The sequence below is a fragment of the Xiphias gladius genome, chromosome 17 (genome assembly GCF_016859285.1).
Source record: "Xiphias gladius isolate SHS-SW01 ecotype Sanya breed wild chromosome 17, ASM1685928v1, whole genome shotgun sequence".
Taxonomy (NCBI): domain Eukaryota; kingdom Metazoa; phylum Chordata; class Actinopteri; order Istiophoriformes; family Xiphiidae; genus Xiphias; species Xiphias gladius.
This window is the reverse complement of record NC_053416.1, coordinates 6,485,374-6,504,030: the sequence shown is the minus strand read 5'-3', so window position 1 is coordinate 6,504,030 and position 18,657 is coordinate 6,485,374. Positions and strand designations below refer to the sequence as shown.

General features: G+C 38.6%; 1 protein-coding gene across 5 annotated transcripts in view; it reads right to left on the bottom strand.

Annotated features, from left to right (window-relative positions):
- ncam1a (neural cell adhesion molecule 1a) overlaps positions 1-18,657 on the bottom strand; it is a 258,109-nt gene that overhangs the window by 7,625 nt on the left and 231,827 nt on the right. For 3 of the 5 annotated variants that reach the window (XM_040149904.1, XM_040149905.1, XM_040149906.1), the window contains 2 exons: positions 5,524-5,731; positions 3,017-3,133 (listed from right to left, as the gene is read on the bottom strand). In XM_040149904.1, the coding sequence (XP_040005838.1) occupies positions 3,017-3,133; positions 5,524-5,731 (325 nt within the window). Of the gene's footprint in view, positions 1-3,016; positions 3,134-5,523; positions 5,732-13,612; positions 16,409-18,657 lie in introns of those variants that run through there. The other 2 variants (XM_040149907.1, XM_040149908.1) reach the window with 1 other exon arrangement.

Here is an 18,657-nt window from a genome sequence, read left to right as displayed (position 1 = left end):
CCCAAAAACATAGAGTATCTCCCTACTCTTTTATAGAGTGAACAACTGTCTGATCATCTGACGGCTTATGTTTCTTGCCCTGTTTAACCTCTTTTTTTAGCGATGTCTCCGTGTTTCCTGATCTTAGCATTTGACTTTGTGTTTACAGTCTTATTGGCAGGAATGATAAAAACAATAAAAACAAGAGCCAGGGTTCAATAAACCAGATTTATCCTTTAAAATGTTTCCAATATGCTAGTGCTAAAATGACTATTGGCGGTACTGCTAATATGCATGCAAGTATTGCTGGATGACCTGGAATGTGATTAGGGTGTGTTTTAAATAAAATACATCATTCAGCTACATGTTGCCCATAATGATGCAGTAACTGGTTAATCATGGAGATGACTTGGGTGAAATATGAAGAAGCCGTATGGTAGCAAACGAACAGAGGATGGAGGTGGTGGTTGAATGGCATGGCGACAGGCTTGCACTGATGGCATCCCATTACATCATCTTGCTATGCCATTTGCCTGCATGGCCAACGTCTGACATTCCTAAAGGAAAATCTCAACCTTAAATGTTCCTACAATGATCATCAACCTGAAATGTTCAGTGCATTACAGGAAGCATTTTGAGATCAAGTGTTGCGAATAACTTTATTTTGTGTACCCACTTTTGTTTAACCAGCCTTATTTGTTTCTACTTGTCAGTTTATATTTTCCTATATTTTCCAGAATATTTCACAGCCCTCAATAAAAGGTGGGTGTATGTAAAAATACAGTATCACTGGATAGCCACATAGCTTTTGAAAACTGGGGCATGTCTACAATCACAGCTGTGATTCAAACTGCAACTAGATTTCTGGCTGCTTTCATTCAGATATAATGAGGCTGTTTTTGGCAAAAACACTGATATCTCTGCCTCTAGATATTTTCCTGCAATATATATTTATTGAACAGTGGCACCAAGCCCACAGCCAAACATATTTTTAGTGGGTGATCAGGCAACATTGTCAAAATCTACTGAAAGGCAGCAGTGTTTAAAAGCACTGCTGAAAGTCTAAGGCACTTACACATTTTGCTGTCATTTTTAACCTCACTTTTTTGTACACTTGAGCTCCTTCACAATGTAATGAAGATGAAAACAGTTTGATCTCAGATACATGATCGTTTGAAGCTTTTAGCCCCTGTTTTGTGTTCAGGTAAGCTTTTCATCTTTTGTATGAAATGGATGCAAAGCCAATTACTTCAGCTGTTTCTGACATTTAGATGCACATTTTGCCTGCCTGTTGTTTCTAGGGTGAATTTTTTCCTTTACAAATGGCAGACTTATGGGTTATTGGGATGCTACCAGAGCATCAGTGACGAGCTGAGGAATGTGAAAATGGAAGTGTTCATACTCATTTTGAGCTGGTGTGGCCGAGTCTGTGCACAGGGCATTGGGGGCATCCTTGGTCGGGCCGTCTACTTGTAAGTCCTTTTTCTGGGCGCTGTCAGGGACTTTGACTGGGTCACACTGGCTCTGTGGGCCATCTGCATTAGCAGCGGGCTTGCTGACTGGCTCTGAGACAGGGGGTATTGGGTTGGAAGAGGGGGGAACTTTAGGTGTGTCACTCAGGTCGACCAGGTGCCCGACATCAGGTTGGGTGTTAGCTTTAAGCGAACTGGACTGGGCAAGAGGGCTGTTTTGGGGGGAGGACTTGGCAGGGGCCAGTTTGGTTGGGCTGGAGGCGCTGGTGGTTAGCGTGGTGGTCTCGCTAACAGGACTGCTGTGCGCCGTGCTAAAGCTCTCAGTAACTGAGTTATTGGCAGTGGAGGGGAGCAAGGTTACCACCGTGGAGGTGGTGTCTGCAGCAGCAGGCCTGTTTGGTGGGGAGGAGTAGGACAAACAAGAGAGGAGAGGGGTGGAAGCATAGAGCCACCAGAAAAGTGAGGGAAAGAAAGAAAAATGACAACGAGAGAAATACAAGGGTAGAGGGAGAGTGCAGGTCAGGGCATAAATAAGGCAGAGTGAGTACTACTGTGCTGCAGTGAAAAAGTCAAATCTACAAAATCAAAATGTTAGCAACAAAATATCTGTGGAGTGGTAAACAAAAAAATATTACAACAATAAACTACAGAAAGAGTGTAAGAGTCTCAGGATTAGGGTGCCAATATGCTTTTCACAATAAGGCAAAGACCCAGAAGAACACAGTGTTTGTTGTTCTGAATCAGTCTGAATGGTTTAAATAGTTTGGCAAACAAAATTAGGACTAGATTTATCAATGCTCAACTTTGGTGTGAAACGATGAACATGGGTTTCTATAGAAACTATGGGGTTAGGTTCTGTGAAAGTTAAAGAACCATAACAATGTATAGCGGTTAATTTAAAGGAATTAGAAAATGTGTTACTTTTAGGCCTCTCAGCCTTAAATCACATGATTCGAAATGAATGAGGAGTGTGACACACTGTTGTGAGCCAGGGATACCATTTGAACCTTTACCCAAAATACTGGTGAGTTTGACTCTTTAAGTCAAAATTTCCGAAATCAAAATTAAGAGATGAGTAAAAATGGGGCTCCCTTGCCCATACACATCATTGTTATGGTTTAGTGGTCTTGCCTACAGACCTACACTTGCAGACCCGGGGCTTATTGAATGTTGACCTGGTATTAATCTGTGACTAATAGGCTTGTACTGTACAGTATAAGGAGTTCAATGTGGTTTGAACTCATATTAAGAATCCCATGTCATACACAGAGATGTGTGCAAAAGGGTTATTTAAGTCTGGCATACAAGGTGTTTATAGTAGCGATTAAAATAGACAGAATTACATTGTGTTAGTATTATCCTATGGTGTGTACAATTGGGCTTACAACAGAACTATGCCTCAATATTTGAATCTACTATGGGCCTGATCAAAATGATATTTATAAAATGATCTTTTGCTGAGAATAATCCAATTATTTTATTCACCTGTCTATCAAAATACTATGCAGATAGGCCTGGGACACCCCTCAGACTGAGGAAGTGGTGCTGTCTTTTAGCCTACTCACTCAGGTTCCGTCAAAGGCGTGGTCTCATTAGGCTCAGTGGGACCCCCTCCTTCTTGGTTTGGGGTGTGTTCTTCCTCTGTTCTCACCTCAACAATGGGCTCCTTAGACTCATCTTTCCTGTTGTGAGAAGGCAACAGCCAGTTAGCAAGCTAACAAACTAACTTTGTTTGCTGTTAATCTGTCAAATGGTGACAGATCACAGTAGGTCACAGACATACAGTACGTTAGGTTAGACAGGAAGTTTGTGTTGTCCCATGCACACACAGTGACACAATTTACTTCTGTACCACGCCGCCCATGTGATAGTAAAATCTATTTAAAGAAACATTCTGGGGATCGGTAGCAATGTGAAACAAATATGATTTGTAGTTAATGGGCTGACACATGCAAACACACTGCTATGCTCCTTTAAGCTGTCAAACACACTCTCATTCCAACATCTGAACATCCTCCACCTGCATCCACCTGCAGGCACTGATTGTTGATTCCCCCTGGGGGCTTGTCTGTTATCATCACGCAGCTCTCTGATTGAGCTAAGCTTGAAAGTGTGTGCTTGCTGTGGGGTGCATGTTTAGATCTAAGATATCAGCTCTGTACATATTATGATTCTCTCTCAATAAATCTGTTTCATGTGAGCTGTTTAGTTTAAATATTTATTTGTTGTGCTGTGTATCTGCCTCTCAGGCTCTGAAGTTTATAACTGGAATGATGACAGACAGTTCAATATATTAAACAGAATTTTGGATCAAACAGAGGCTAACATGCTATACCTGCATATCAACATGATTAGAGATTTACAAGGCTAATCTGTTAAATCCAGTACTGTATATTTTATATTTACTACTTGCTATGCACTTTAAATGTAATATGATATTGTCAATAATATTCCAAAAAGTACAGGCCAGTGCCAAATTAAAGGAAAAACCAACATAAGTGTGTTAATAAGGCGTTTGGCCACCAAATGCTGCTAGAACAGCTTCAGTGCGCCTTAGCATTGATTCTATAAGTCTCTGGAACTCTACTGGAGGGAGGGGACGTCATTCTTCCAAAATATATCCCCTTATTTGGTGTTTTGATGGTGGTAGAGAGTGCTGTCTAACACGTAGGTCCAAAATCTCCCATAGGTGTTCAAGTGAGTTGAGATCTGGTGACTGCGAAAGCCATATCATATATTTCACATAATTTTCATACCCATCAAACCATCCATTGACCCCGCGTACACTATGGATGGGGACATTATCATCCTGGAAGAGACCAATCCCATCAGGATAGAAATGTTTTATCCTAGGGTAAAAGATGATCACTCAGAACAACTTTGTATTGATTTGCAGTGACCCTTCCCTCTAAGGAGACAAGTCGACCCAAACCATGCCAGCAAAATTCCTCCCCAGCATAACAGAGCCACCAAATCCCCTCTGTAGGGGTCAAGCGCTCAGGCCCGTAAGGTTCTCTTGGTGTAAGCCACACATGCACTCACCAACTTGTCGAGAATATGGGGAAGGATGACTCACCTGACCACATCACTCTTCTCTACATCTCTGTCGACCAGTGCCTGTGGTTTTTCCACCACTGAACTCTCAAATGTGCATTCATCTTTGTAATGAGAGGTTTATGCACTGCAACCCCACTATAATATCCCTCTCCATGTAAATGTGGATGGACTGTTCTTGCTGACACAGTCTGATCATGTCATGCATTGACATTCTCAGTCACCTGAGGAAGAGTTCCTCTTCTGTTTTTCCTTACATATACTGCACTAATGCACCAGCATCATAATCATCAAATGTGTGCTGTCGACCACAATTTCCAACCCTATTAACTGACATCTTTAACGTAGAACTAAATCCAGATGTCACTTTGGTCAATGTTCCTCTTGAAACACGAGCCAGTTGAGCAGTCTTTGTGACTGAAGCTCCTGTCATCTTTGCCCCAATAATGAACCCTATTTCAAAGTCACTTAGATCTTTTCCTCTTGCCATCTTGATGAAACTTATCAATCTTCTCATCTGACCCTGTTCTTTCGAAGCCACGTTTAACCTTTTTTATGTATATATTTTGACCAATTAGGAGCATCATGTTTTTGTATTTTTATTATCTGTTCACACTTTCAGCGGACACAGCGCAACATGAGCATTCATTTGGAGTCCGTTTTGTCATGTGTTCACCTGATGAGTTGAAGTCCAATATTAACTATCTTTTTAGCTCTGCTTTGGTCTCCACCAACTCCTGAGAAAAATATTTGTTACGTGTCACTAACTTTGTCTGTATGCTGTTTGGTGATAGGCAGTGGGTTTATCAGAGCTTTTTTAAAAACAAAAGCTTCATATAACTGAGGGGAATAGGGAGTTGGTGTTAATTCTCGGTAGGTTCATCACTATTAGTACATCTTTGAACATTACACATAGCAATTTGATCCGTTGATAATATAAAGATATTGATTAGAGAAGCTTGATATACATCACAAATAATGTGTCAGTAACTATTAAAGGATGATGGTGTTCACTTACGTGAATGCTGCCTTGCCCTCCTCAATGTCCTTGCTCTTGGCACCAGGTCCGGCCTTCCCACAGAAGTTAACAGCAATGCACATGAGGAGTCCACACTTGTTGAGGAAGTAGCAGGTGACGTCCACGCCCACCAACAGCAGGAAAAAGACAACAATGAGGATGCCAACGATGGCTCCAGTGCCAAGGCCTGAGACACCGTCCATGGTGTCTGAAGGGCAAGGACAGGGAGAGGGGATACGCAAGCAAAACAGGCAGGAAAGAGAGGGGGAGAAGAGGAGTTAGGGGAGAGAAAAGGGTTTAACATGAAGGAAAAGGGAAAGAAAGAAAGTTAGAAAGAGAGAGGGAGAGATATTATGAGGAATGCAGTCAAGCTTTTAATAAACTGCTTCAGGTTTGAGTTATCAAGACCTCAAGTGTGGCCTTCTTTTCTGAGGGAATTTGGAGGTAAACCATGTCAAAGCCACTTGGGAACAAATATGCTGAAACACAATAAAACCCTCATCTCCTCTTTCATTACAGCAACTTGATATTTACTCTTGAAAGTCACCATGGCCGACACACTTTAGCTGTTCAATTTCACACACAATCAAAGAATTTGTAAAGCTTGACAAATACACATCTAAATCGAAATGTGAAGACAAACTGGATCTACAAAATATCTATGGTTCTATGTAAGTTCTTTAGTAAGAGGTGAGTGATTGTATACTATATACAAATCTGATATTATATTACATTTTGGTACTATAACCTTTCAATACTAACCCTTTTACTTGTCACATGGCTCACATGGTACCTCCAAAACAGGCTTGTGACATGTCTGGAGACATTCCTGACTTGACAATTAACATTTCTGATATGAAAAATATGGCTACGAATGTCTATGCCAAATAACATGGTAATCTCTCCAGTAGTTGTTGGAACATTTTGAGCTAGAGGAAAAGCCAGGGGATCAGTAAACTCATTAGTCAAAGTAAATGCCTCCTAGAAAGTATGGTTGTGAACCAGTTATGTTTTGAGGGAAACAAAACTGCTGCAAGGATTGTGTTCAGTGGGAACAGCGTGCCATTTTATTGTACTCCATTATTGTACCTGCGATTGGGATGTGCTGTTGCAAATTATTAGAGTAAAAAAGTAATTTCTAGGAGACAGGTTGTTTATGATACACTACCAAACCATACAGATAAAATTTACTGATAATTTAACACTTTGAGATGCTGGTGGTGGAGCTGCTAAGATGACTTGATGACATGGTTTAGCTATTAATTAAGCAGTGTTTTGAAAATGAAAAATAATTAAATCCCTTAGGTATTATAGTGATGTCAAAAAAGTTTGAAACTCTTGACTTACTGCTACAAAAAAAAACAAAACAAAAGAAAACACTGGAGGACTTTTACATAAGAAACGCAGGTAAGATTTCTCAACTCGCCTTATGTTTTTCAGGTTCAGTGATCTAACATAAACACGGTAGCATCAGTGTAAATACTACACAACATAATCTATAGACAATTTTCAACATATCTATCAAAACTTAAAAAAAAAATCATGGTCATTGATATATTTTTAAATATTAAGCAACACAGTCAGTTTTAACATTTTCTGTGAAATCGCTTGTTGGGAAAACATTGCTTTACATTCAGAAAGAAAGTCTTGCAAACATCCATGTTCTTACCCAAGATTTTCAGAGGCAGACCACTGGAATAAACATAAATTGTAATTACAATCTACCAGCAAGAAATATACCACAGGAAAACAACAGTAATAACAGATTTTTTCTTTGAAGTTAATATAGGCTATGTGGCACATAAGCCAGCCCTCCACTTCCCACTTTTACAAAGGAAGTTACCAAAATACCCAGTTTTATGATTTTTCCTCAGATTCCATTCAATCTCTTTTTAGCAGCTCCCAAAAAACATAAAGGTTAAACAGGGTCATTTAAGCAGCTATTTTTCTCAGCATATGCAAGCAGTCATCATGTGCATAATTCCACTGTGAGGGCAAAGTGCAAATGCAGGTTATTTTCTCACAAAAGATTGTTCTATATAAACAAATGCAGATGCAGTTTATAGACAGGATGGAATAAACAGGATCTGGGTCCAAGGCAGTTCAGGCTTTGCAGCTTTGCATTTCAAGAATGGCTTTCTTAGCTCTAATCATTTGTTCTGGCATTTGATTGATTTTTATAAACCCAGACTAATAAATGGTAGCCAAATTTCCATCTTTGCATGCAACCTGCAAGTGCATTGTAGTTGGAGAAGAAAAAACAAACAAAACAGAGTCCATGAAATGTTTTGGTGACCTCAGTCAGGCTTTCACAACTTTTATAAATGGTTAATTACTGCGGATGAAAAGTGATTGAACTGTCTGAAAACATTCTAACGTGGGGCCAGATTTCCATTTCATGGGGACAAAACACAAGCTACTTATCACAGTGCTTCAAAAGGGGAAAACATTTGCATTGCAATGCTTACTTACTGACTCACAGTGCTCAATGGATGTGTATGGATACGTGACCTTGACAAATATGGATATACACAAGCATATCAGTAGCATGTAGTATCTTGTATTTCATGAGTCTGAAGCTTTTGGGCTTGTCTGCATTTAATATATCATTTACATACTCAGCTCTGATTGGGGAAGGTTTTTTTGTCATTGCCACTGTACTGGCGCTTGAGGAAGTAGTTTAATTGTAGAGTACATTGTCTTATTCAAGTCCTGGTAGCTCATTTACGTTATATCACAGAGAACTGGGAAGGCGCTGACGGCGACAATAATTTCGCTTGAATTACTTTTCCATAGTTAAGTGGAGGAGGAAAAAAGATACCGCTTCTGTTTCATGGAGGAATCCAAATAAGTGCGATTGGTTGTCACCAGGCTGTTGCTCCCATGTGTCAGAGGACATCTGCTTGAAGCTAAATCTTTCTCAACTTACCTACTTTGTACAGTTGGGTGTCTTTCAAGTCTTTGAGAAGTGGAATGCTGCTTCGGTATCAAGTGGCAACCTTGATGTTGTCCAATGAAAGGACATGAAGTGTATTAAACACTTTTTTTCTGAGACTGTTATATAAAAGTAGATAACTTAACAGAGCCCTATAAAGCCAGACAGTCATTTCAGAATCCATTGAGACAGGAAGGCTTTTAATGCTTCTCTTACAAAGGTTAGTGAGGGTACAAGGTGGTAAAGATGTTGGCTATCACTTACCGGTGTCTGCAAAGACAAACAAACAAAAAACACTGGCATGTTCAGGAACAGCTATAAGTGATGTACTTGCATTTCTGTGTCTAATTTGTGGTTTATTGTTGTTGTTGTTCAGTTTGACGTTAGCCTCCGTTATTTAAATCCTGCTACTATTTTTTCACTGGTCCTGTTTATGTGACATGTTTACCATTGATATGTAAATATTTCCAGACTTTACGAGGTGACAAACTCTGCCTGAATACACCATTAAACATGTGACTGACACAAATTAGGGAAAATAATGGCCATAATTCTCTTGGCCTTTGAAGTGAATCCTGTAAACATTTGGCTTTCCATAGGACATGATTTGCATTCTTGTACTTACTAAAAGTAAATAAAACCTTACAGACAGCCACTGTGGCAATGACTGATAATGATTCTTTTTAAATTAGTTTTTGTGCCCCTCAAACATCTCCATGTTTTTGCTTACTGCAACTGTATGACAGATACATTTTCAAGCGAAAGCACAGCCCATGCTCAATGTAGATGTCTGATTTAAATTCACCATCGTCCTCTTTTTGGCTTCACTGTAGTATGCAATCCTTAATTTTCTTTGATGGCTGTGATCGAAGCAGCAAGGGTGTGGTACATATAGGTGACTAAAGTGTAGCAGACAACACTTGTTTTTCCTCTGCCCATTGCTTCATTTGCATTTTAACAGGCACAATAAATCATGTAGCATGTATTCAGGTGTTTTGGGGGGGGGGGGTGTTGTGTTCCTCACTGAGTGCTCACTGAGGGAGAAAGCTCAAATGTATGTGTCAGGATGAACTACACAAACATTTCTCTTTACAGGCTTGTCAGGTACAGTACTGAGCCAGTTCCCCAGAAGACTGCTGATAAAAGGCTGCATGTGATAAGCCTGAATTTCACTGCAAACCACACATTCCCAGGAAATCAATAACCGGTTACTGTCCAGCATTGACAATCTGCCACATTTGTGTACCAGTACACTGATGAAAGACCTTCGTATTGGCAGTTAATTTACATATCACTTTACCACTGCAATATGCATTAAAGTACTGATTGGGATGCATAACTTAAACTGAATGCATACAGACTTTTATATTTAACCTCAAACTCTGCCTGACCCACTGCTGCCTCTTTCCTTACACAATCATTTTGTAAATTATGTTTAAACACCAGAAATGTGTTTTCATTTCTTAGAAAATCCAAAGTTTCTAAAGATACCAAATATGCTGTATATGGTACCTTATGGTATATCGTATAAGATTATGTCAAACACATCTACAATATTTTCAAGTGAAGGACTGGTGCAGCCATAAATAATGTGGTCAAATCTAAATTAAACCTTTCATTAGTCTGTAGATGAAGAGTTAAAGGCATTTTGACAATCACTCACACACCGAGGCAATGCTAATTTCAACAGGGGGGGGACATACTGAAAAATCAAAAGAACATTCTCTATGCACTGAAGTGCAGTGAGGATTGACCAGATCTCTACATTGCAGAGACCAAAAGCCCTTCAAATGTTTGGCACAACATATTGTAGAGGAGCAAACATAGTGTTCAGTTTTGAGGACTAGTATCCTCATACCGTAGACAGGGAGGACAGATGGTTTGATTTTAGTTACAACTGAGGTGTAAAACAGGCCATATATATCCAACATAAGCAACCCCTGCTAGGGACTGCAACATCTGCCCACTACTGCTATAAATCACTGTCTCTGCATTTCTTCAACGGCTCCAGTAGCCCCGCCTAGCCGTCAGAAGCATCATCGTCACATTAACACGTGCATTACCATTAGTACCTCTGAACCAGTACCCTAATGCTGGGTCCCAAATCTGCACTACACAAATTGTACAAACTACTGTATGTACTACGTACTAATAGTCATATCATTACTGTATATCTTTAAGGTTAATATTCAAAACAAAACAACAACAAAAAAAAAAAAAATCTAAGTACTTTGTACGTACAGGAATGATGGGACATGTGTACTGACAGACAGGAATTAAAATGGGAATTATTTTGGTTTTCCAAAATCATTCTCACCCCCACATTCAAATTGTTTTAATCCTATGTAGCTTCTCCATTTCCTTTCTGAATTTCATTGTTTTAAAAATTGTGTACATCAACAGCACAGTTAAAAAGTCACTTAGTATGCGTAGTGTCTTTTTTAAATACACGTCATTTTGTCACTTTTCTAGTTTGAAATCACTACGTAAGCATAACCTGCTTAGAATAAGTACGTGTTATAGAGCCTGCACACATCCTCAATCTGTGATGACTCTGCCATATGACCTTAAGTACTCTTAAGGACTCTTGTGCGGCTCCATGGTCTGAGCAGCCCTGACAGGTTTCCAAATCCAGGGACTCGCCAAGGGGCCAGTCACTGATGAGACCTCTTCAGTGGGAAAACATCTTTGATTAGTGCCATTGTCGAGTGAATAGTTTAATTTCGACCTGATGTTGTACTAACTGGATGAATTTAAAAAATCTACCGAAAAAAAAGGGATGACGCGAACTTGAATATTATATCAAGCAAATTGAGATGATATCTGATATACTGTTATGAAGTGTGGGAAAATACCTCTCTTTTTCTAAAATTGGAAAATTTAAGGAGGGAATAACTATAAAACAATTTCACATTGGTAATAAGAATTGTAAACAGACCCATATGTGTTAATTTACATACTCTTGAAATCTTTAAATCAACCCTCACTGTTTATTTCATCACTCTCTTTACTCTTTTTTCTCTGGGTATTGCATTTGCCTTATTTGGATCGATAAAGTTTCTTCAGTAATTCCCATGTTTGTTTCCTTCATCGGAGCTCTGCCACAGTGTGGCACTGCACCACCATTAAAATACCCGATCTTCAGATTCTGTTTTCTTTTTTGCCACAAGGAAGCAGAGTGATGCTGACAACTGACTCCGTCTTTGACTGATTAGGATCTTTGGAAATTCTTCAATCGCGAAGGAGTGTGTGCGGCTGGGTGGGTTTTTAAACATTTAAATTAAGATTTCAGTTACTAGTGCAGCAACAGGCGCTACAAACCGATGTCTACACTGGCTTGAAAAATATGAACTGCCAGCTCATTTCCATGGAGTAGAGGGTGAGGGATGCAGGGGGGAAGCATTAGGGAAAACATTTTAACTTTGTAATACATTAAATATAGTATACAGTGACAATATTGTTAGAGAGATGATTTCTACCAGTTTTCTGATTGTTTTATGCCTTTGGTGTGTATAAAGTTCTTCTTTCAGAACTACTGTATATTGTGACATTTTCATCTGATTACAAAACAAAAACAACATGACGTCTTCTGCAATAAATAGCTAAGTTGTGAAAGTGACAAATTAAAAATATAAAACATTGGGGGAACATTTCTAGATTGGAGAATAATTACAACTTGCTGCTTTATTTCCTATACAACTCTGCTGATTTGACCTTAGCGTTTATCCATATATACACCTCATTAATCACACTGAGCTGACAAACGAAGAAAATGTTTTAGGCAATGCAAAGAGAGTGAATATCAAATTCCTGAACAATAACAACAGCTCTTGCTGTACTTTGTATGCAGTGGGTGACTTCACTATTTGCTTCAGGCACGAGAAATACTCTGTTTATTTGCAGTGCAAGTCAGTCTGATGCACAAATTTAGATAAAGATCCTGATTTGCAAAAAATGACAATCACTCAGCAGTGATCAGCACTACCATTACAGTAGGTTCTGATGAACAACAGGAGGGACCAACAATTGACAAAGATGCCTCAAGTGTGTTGTAAACTCTTATTACCTCTGCCAAATAGGTAATGTTTTCACCCGTGTGTCTGTTTGTTGGTTTGTTTATTTGTCAGCAGGATTACGCAAATAAAATTCTGAACCGATTTGAACCAAACTTGGTGGGGGGATGTAGCATGGCCCAGGGAGGAACCCATTAAATTTTGGTGCGGATCCAGGAATTTTTTAAAATCACTTTCCTTAACATTGGACATAGGATATTTTTCAACATTTTTGTCAGTTTCTCAGTTTTCCAATTATAAGACCTAGACAGACATGTAGGATTGTTTGGCCTTGGCGGGGCTATGCGCCCTACTGAGTGCCATTCTAGTTATCCTTGTGACAGAACTTAGTGGAGAGGAAACAGCAATGCCACGGATAATAAGCCAAAGGAATACAAGTCTCATTTTAGATCCCAGGCCAGGAAAGAAGGAAGGCCAGAAGGCCATGGTTTTAGAGATGAAAACTGCCAAAAGGAAACTATCAGCCAATATAATTCTGTTTGGGGTTATTCTACCATCAGATTTACGAGTTCAAAGCAAGCAAGTTTTATGGTGTTTCCACATCCTAAGTCACAGAGAACTTCTTGAGCTACACTCACCTTAGCATCCCTTCCAAAGCCCCCCTCAAAGATTACAAATCAGATGGAAAAAACACGTAGACATTTGCTTATTTGGAATTGAAGTTGTCTTTGTTACAGACTAACACTGCTTCAAATTAGACCTTGTGCCAAAAATGTCCTCTTTTCATAAAATGGTGCATGATATTATTTCTTCTGTGTTTCAGCACCATGCTGAAAAGAGCAGGTAGTAAAAATTTTCACTTAAGAAGGCATTTATACTACAAGAATGTGTTTTTCCATATATGACTCTTCTCATTCTCACAGTAAACCACAACCCATCTGCACCATACCATTTCCAATATCTTACAATTTTGGGTAACACTAAAAAACACGTCTCAAGTTTGGTCCTTGGCCTTTAAAGAAAAAGTCCTAAAGTACTTATCACTGGTCACCATAACGCAGGTTCTCCAGTGATTTCATTATCAAGAGAGAAAAAACAATCACCATTCACATCTGTCTGATTACTGTAAATGTATCGATGCTTTATTAATTCTCTCACATTGAACTGTTGTTGATCATGGCTGTAGGTGATGTGAATCTCTTCATTCATGCCTTGCATTTCCTCACCTCTCATGATTCTGCAGCACTTTAAGGCACTGCAGAGCAGAGTGTGGAACAAATGTCTGAACAAATGGAAACTGTATAGAGGGTTTTGAGTGACCTACACACCGATGGCCATTTTTGAGATCCGTAGCTCTTGATTACCAATTTTAGGAGCTTTTTGAATTTTCTTAAGACAGTGTTTGATTTCCACAAAGACTGCCATCCGAAGAAAAACGACAGAATCAGTCGTTTGATCAGACGCCTAAAACGACATGTGTTTACATTTAACAGACAAAAATCTCCAGTATCTACATGAATTATGACTCTTCTCTGTCAGGAGCAAAGGTGGAACTTGTGTGCCACAGAGCCACAAAACTGCAAAGGGAGGACAATAGGGTAGATTTAATGTATAGGTTTTTATATCTAAACCACAATCTCTCAGTATTTTAATCAAATGGTTTTTGTGCCTTAAACCTTAACCAAAATGCTGACCGATCACAAAATGTTAATCAGCATCTTTCTGTAACAGTGGTTTTTAACGGCTTTGGAAGGCACTGAAAAAGAATGTCACTGCCAGTAGTGGGTCAGATCAGAAAACTAATATGGGTTGTTTAGGAAGGCAATTGCAAACATCTATTTTTGTCGTTTGAAGTTGGGGGACTCGTTGCAATAGATTTTATAGTCATCAGATTTCTGTGTTGACTGAACACTAAATACACTGACTTCATGCTTGGATCATGTTAGCTTGTTTGCTAGCTATAACCAAAATTTCCTCAGCACGCCATGACTGTCATGTTGCTGCACATCTGACCTGCTAGTTGTATATTAAAATTTCGTTTTCATTAACATAAACATTAGCTTGAAAAAACTACAGCGTCCGTGAGGTTTTAGCAGTGCTCAAAAGTAGCTGTAATTTTAACACGTTGTTTGTTGCTAACAAACATATTGTTGTATATTTGTCAAACTAAGGTGTTTATATTGTAGTAGCCAACGGTTGATACTAATTTAAGATTAGGGACAGAAAACTCTGCATGTAAGGTTAAGTTTATTTAATTAATTTACTAAGTAATCCATTATATTTAAATTTTAGGTAAGAAACCCTTTATGAAGAAAATCTAATAAAAAAAAGCCCAGCTAGCTTAGAACTGGAAAGAGAATTTAGTTTAAAGTTTCACAAAAATTAGACCTGCATAATTGCAAAGCCTCTATACAATATACACTGTTTACCATTTGTTCCTTTTTTCTTCAGAATTAATATTGTGCCTTCTTCATTAATGGCTATAGCCGAGCTACTAATCTTTCAACTTCTGGGATAACAGTCGCGTGTGGTGTGGTGTAATGCAACACTGAATGCAGAATACAGACATTTTGTTAAAGCTCCAGAGGAAAAAAAAAGGGCTGAAATCAGCTTCACAATCCAGGCCATGAACAGTCAGTACAAGTCAGCACTGTGTCACACATTTTAGTATGTATAATAGCTAAAGCTTCAGAAAGCCATTACTTTCATGAAAGAAAAAGAAACACAATTTATTTCAACCCTATAATGGTTACATGGAAATACACTGATATGTACTTACAAAAAGGTCTCAGAGAATAATTTCACATTATTGTAAATGAAATTTTTAGTGTTTAACAGCTGTTGCATCTATGTGTTTTTAGACATTTCTCTTATTTCAGGTAAAAAGAGAACATGATCGTCAAAAGAACAACTGATTTCTTGAAGATCAATTGGAAAAGAGTATGTACACTGTCACAAAACATGATTAGTTTTCTGCACAACCTTCTGTTCTCTCCTGACAAGGCGGTTACATAACAATGTATTTGAAATTGAGTATAATATGTATTGTTGACAAGTAATAAAGTGTATTGAAAAATGAATACTCTGACCATAATCAATATTAAAGTTCTCTGCAAATGCTATCTTTCCTCAGTTTGTACAGCAGGACTTTTCGGAGCTTGTATCCAAAAAACAGAAATTAGGCACAGCATTTGCACTCATTACTTGGTTAACACATTCATAATGCTTGACTGGGGAGCTTCAAAGCAGCTGCATAGCACATTCATGAATACTGGATCATGCCTTGTGTCAGCTTTCATGCAGTTTTCATGCTTTTATGTCTTTTGTGACATAACAGTGGAATGATGTGCCTGTTTGAAAGGTAATAAATTCCAAAATAAAAGTCTTTACAATTGCCATTTCTGGTTAGAACATTGTAGACACATAATTAAACAGTGTAAGGTAATTATTCTATTTATCACCCCTCTTAAGATCACATTAAGGCATTATGAATGTGCTAACTGTATCTAAAACCAGGCGGCAACACTTTGTTTAAAGTGTATCTCAATGGAGCACCTATGTCCATCTTGTAACATTGACAAAACCCTCTAAAAGTTTCCCCTTCTGTATCTTTTCATTTACAACATGAAACAAGATGAAAAAAATATCAACAGAATCTAAATCCTCAAAATTTCAGAATGATGCAAGTACTGAGCACCCTGTAATAATGTCGTGAAACCAATGTCTTGACTCTTCATCTTTTTTTTTAAATCTTGTGTGTGGCTGCACAAGGGTCAAAAGGCATAGAAAGCAAAGGGGTCTGGGCCCAAAGATTTCAAAGGGTCAGACTATCCTCTTTCTCCTTGATCAAAATCAGTTTATGAGAGCCAGTGCACAGTCAGCATGGACAGCAGAAGAGCTGCCAGACTGTACGTCACACATCGGCAACCGAGGGTAGCTGAGGTTATTGAACCAACAATACACATATATCATTATCCATACAGTTTTTTTTGAGTGATAATCACAACAATAAGGTGTGACAAGAAAAAAAAACATAACAAAGGCAAAAACAGAGAAAGAAATTTGTGTGTATGGCAATGTCATGGTCCATAGGTGCCCAAGAAGATCACACATGAAGACAGGAAGAGGACACGGAGAAAAAGGGAGGTGGGAGAGAAAGAGGGGAAAAAAAGGAAAACAGGGAGAGAGACAGAAAAATAGGTCAGAAATACAGAAATACAAGTCTGAAGGTTATTAGAGACTGAACTCAGGAATAAAAAAGGAAGTCTAAGTTAGAGGATCAAAGTAAAAAGAAGTCATAGCATGTTAGTAGCACGGCAAATGACACATGGTTCATGGCAGGCATGGGTGGAAGGTCACAGAAATGAAGGTAATGGGGAATGACAACAGAAAGGAAGACATTTCAAACACACTGCAGTCCAGCCTCTCTGCTCTAATGTTTAATAGAAACAAGGAAAGGTCTTAATCAGTCATGGTGCAAATCAGTGGCAGAGTTTAGTATAAGATAGAGGACAATTTGGATGCGAGAACACATCCACATGAGTCAAGCTATTATCTGTCATTCATAATGGCCAGTGGTGTAATGAAAGGTAAATGCAAGTATATGCTTACTTGCCACTGATGTGTAAACCTGATCCAAAGGCCTCGTTAATTCATCTATTATCTCATTAATAGAGAAATCATAGACACAGTAGGGCCTTTAGATTTTGTTATGTGTGTCTGGAGGCGGGAGCCAAAGGCTGGTATACTGACAGACAAAAAAAAATGATGATTCCAATTTCCAATTAGCAGCTCCCTTCTTAGCCCGTAGAGTAATGATGTTGGATTGGTTTGCCGGTACTTCAGCTACTGACTTGCTGAGTAAAAGCAGCAGCGTCAAACAGAAATTTATTTATCTGTATGAATTGATTGTTTTGAAAAAATTGTGACAAAATAGCAGCATTATGTTTATAAATTAGGTGCATTTCTTGGTAGGATTCACTTTTTGCAGCTTTGCAGATACATTAATTAGAAACGTTTCCTCATTATGCTTATCAAACTGTAATCCAGGCTTTCAAAACATATTTCCTGTTGCAACTCACTGTAATATAAATGGAAAAGTTTGTAAAAACAAGTCATCGGCTAAAAGATCCATATTACATGTACATTTAACAAAAGAGCAGAGATCAGTAAGTCAAAAAAGGAAGATTTTTGTTAAACAAATGTGGTAGCTCTTTTGTGGTTAATAAAAAGGAAACCATTATTTTGACAGACTTCTGTTTTGCTCACACTGTTCTTCAGTAGTACAAGCACTAGAATATGTGCTACTACAAGTACTTATACCCAGACAGCTGATTGGTGTGAATGTGTGCACATATAGAGAGGAGAAGGCGGGTCAATAATCACAGTAGCGCAACTTCTTCAACTACCATTACACCACTGGTCATGGCAGGGAGAAGGGCCCATGCAAAACCACACATCCAAAACAGAAGCTGGTTATGGAGGTCAAGTCTATGACATGGATGATAGGGTGATCTCATGTTATAAAAACCTGCAAAAGTTAATGGCTGTTTTTTGTAGCTTTACTCCAATGTCAGCCTTAGCTGGGGAGATTTGGATGGATCAGTTGTCAACACCTGCCACTTTTGTGTCCGTATAAGCAAATTTACACAACCTGTGTTTATTTTGACCGACACTTTTGGCATGAGAATTATGATGATTTATCTCTCCAAAGCTGGGCAGCATTTTGCCTCCTGCGAGTCTGAGGCATGCAAATGCTGCCCAGCTGTACCTGCAGAGAACATAAATTACACAGGCCAAATGATATACAGGTTTTTGACACAACAGATTCAACAGATGATTTTCCCAAAGAAGAGGTAACTTAACACTGAGATGTTCTCAGAGATCCTTCACTCTAAAATGCATCCAAATCAATTGGATCCACATGTTTTTTGTGGCTCTTTGTCTGTGTGACTGCTGTCGGAGCATGTATTTGAAAAACGAAACAGAAAAAAAAATGTAAACAAATCGAAACTCAACCTTGAATTAGCACTGCATTCACAATTTGTGTCACAGTGCCAATTTAACGCATAGAGACAGCTGTTTTAGGCCAACATTACCAAAAACAGCTGTGAAACATTCTGAAATTAAGTGCAGATGTTGTAGCTAAAAATAAACATCAGCAATTTCCCACATCCCTTGAAGTGA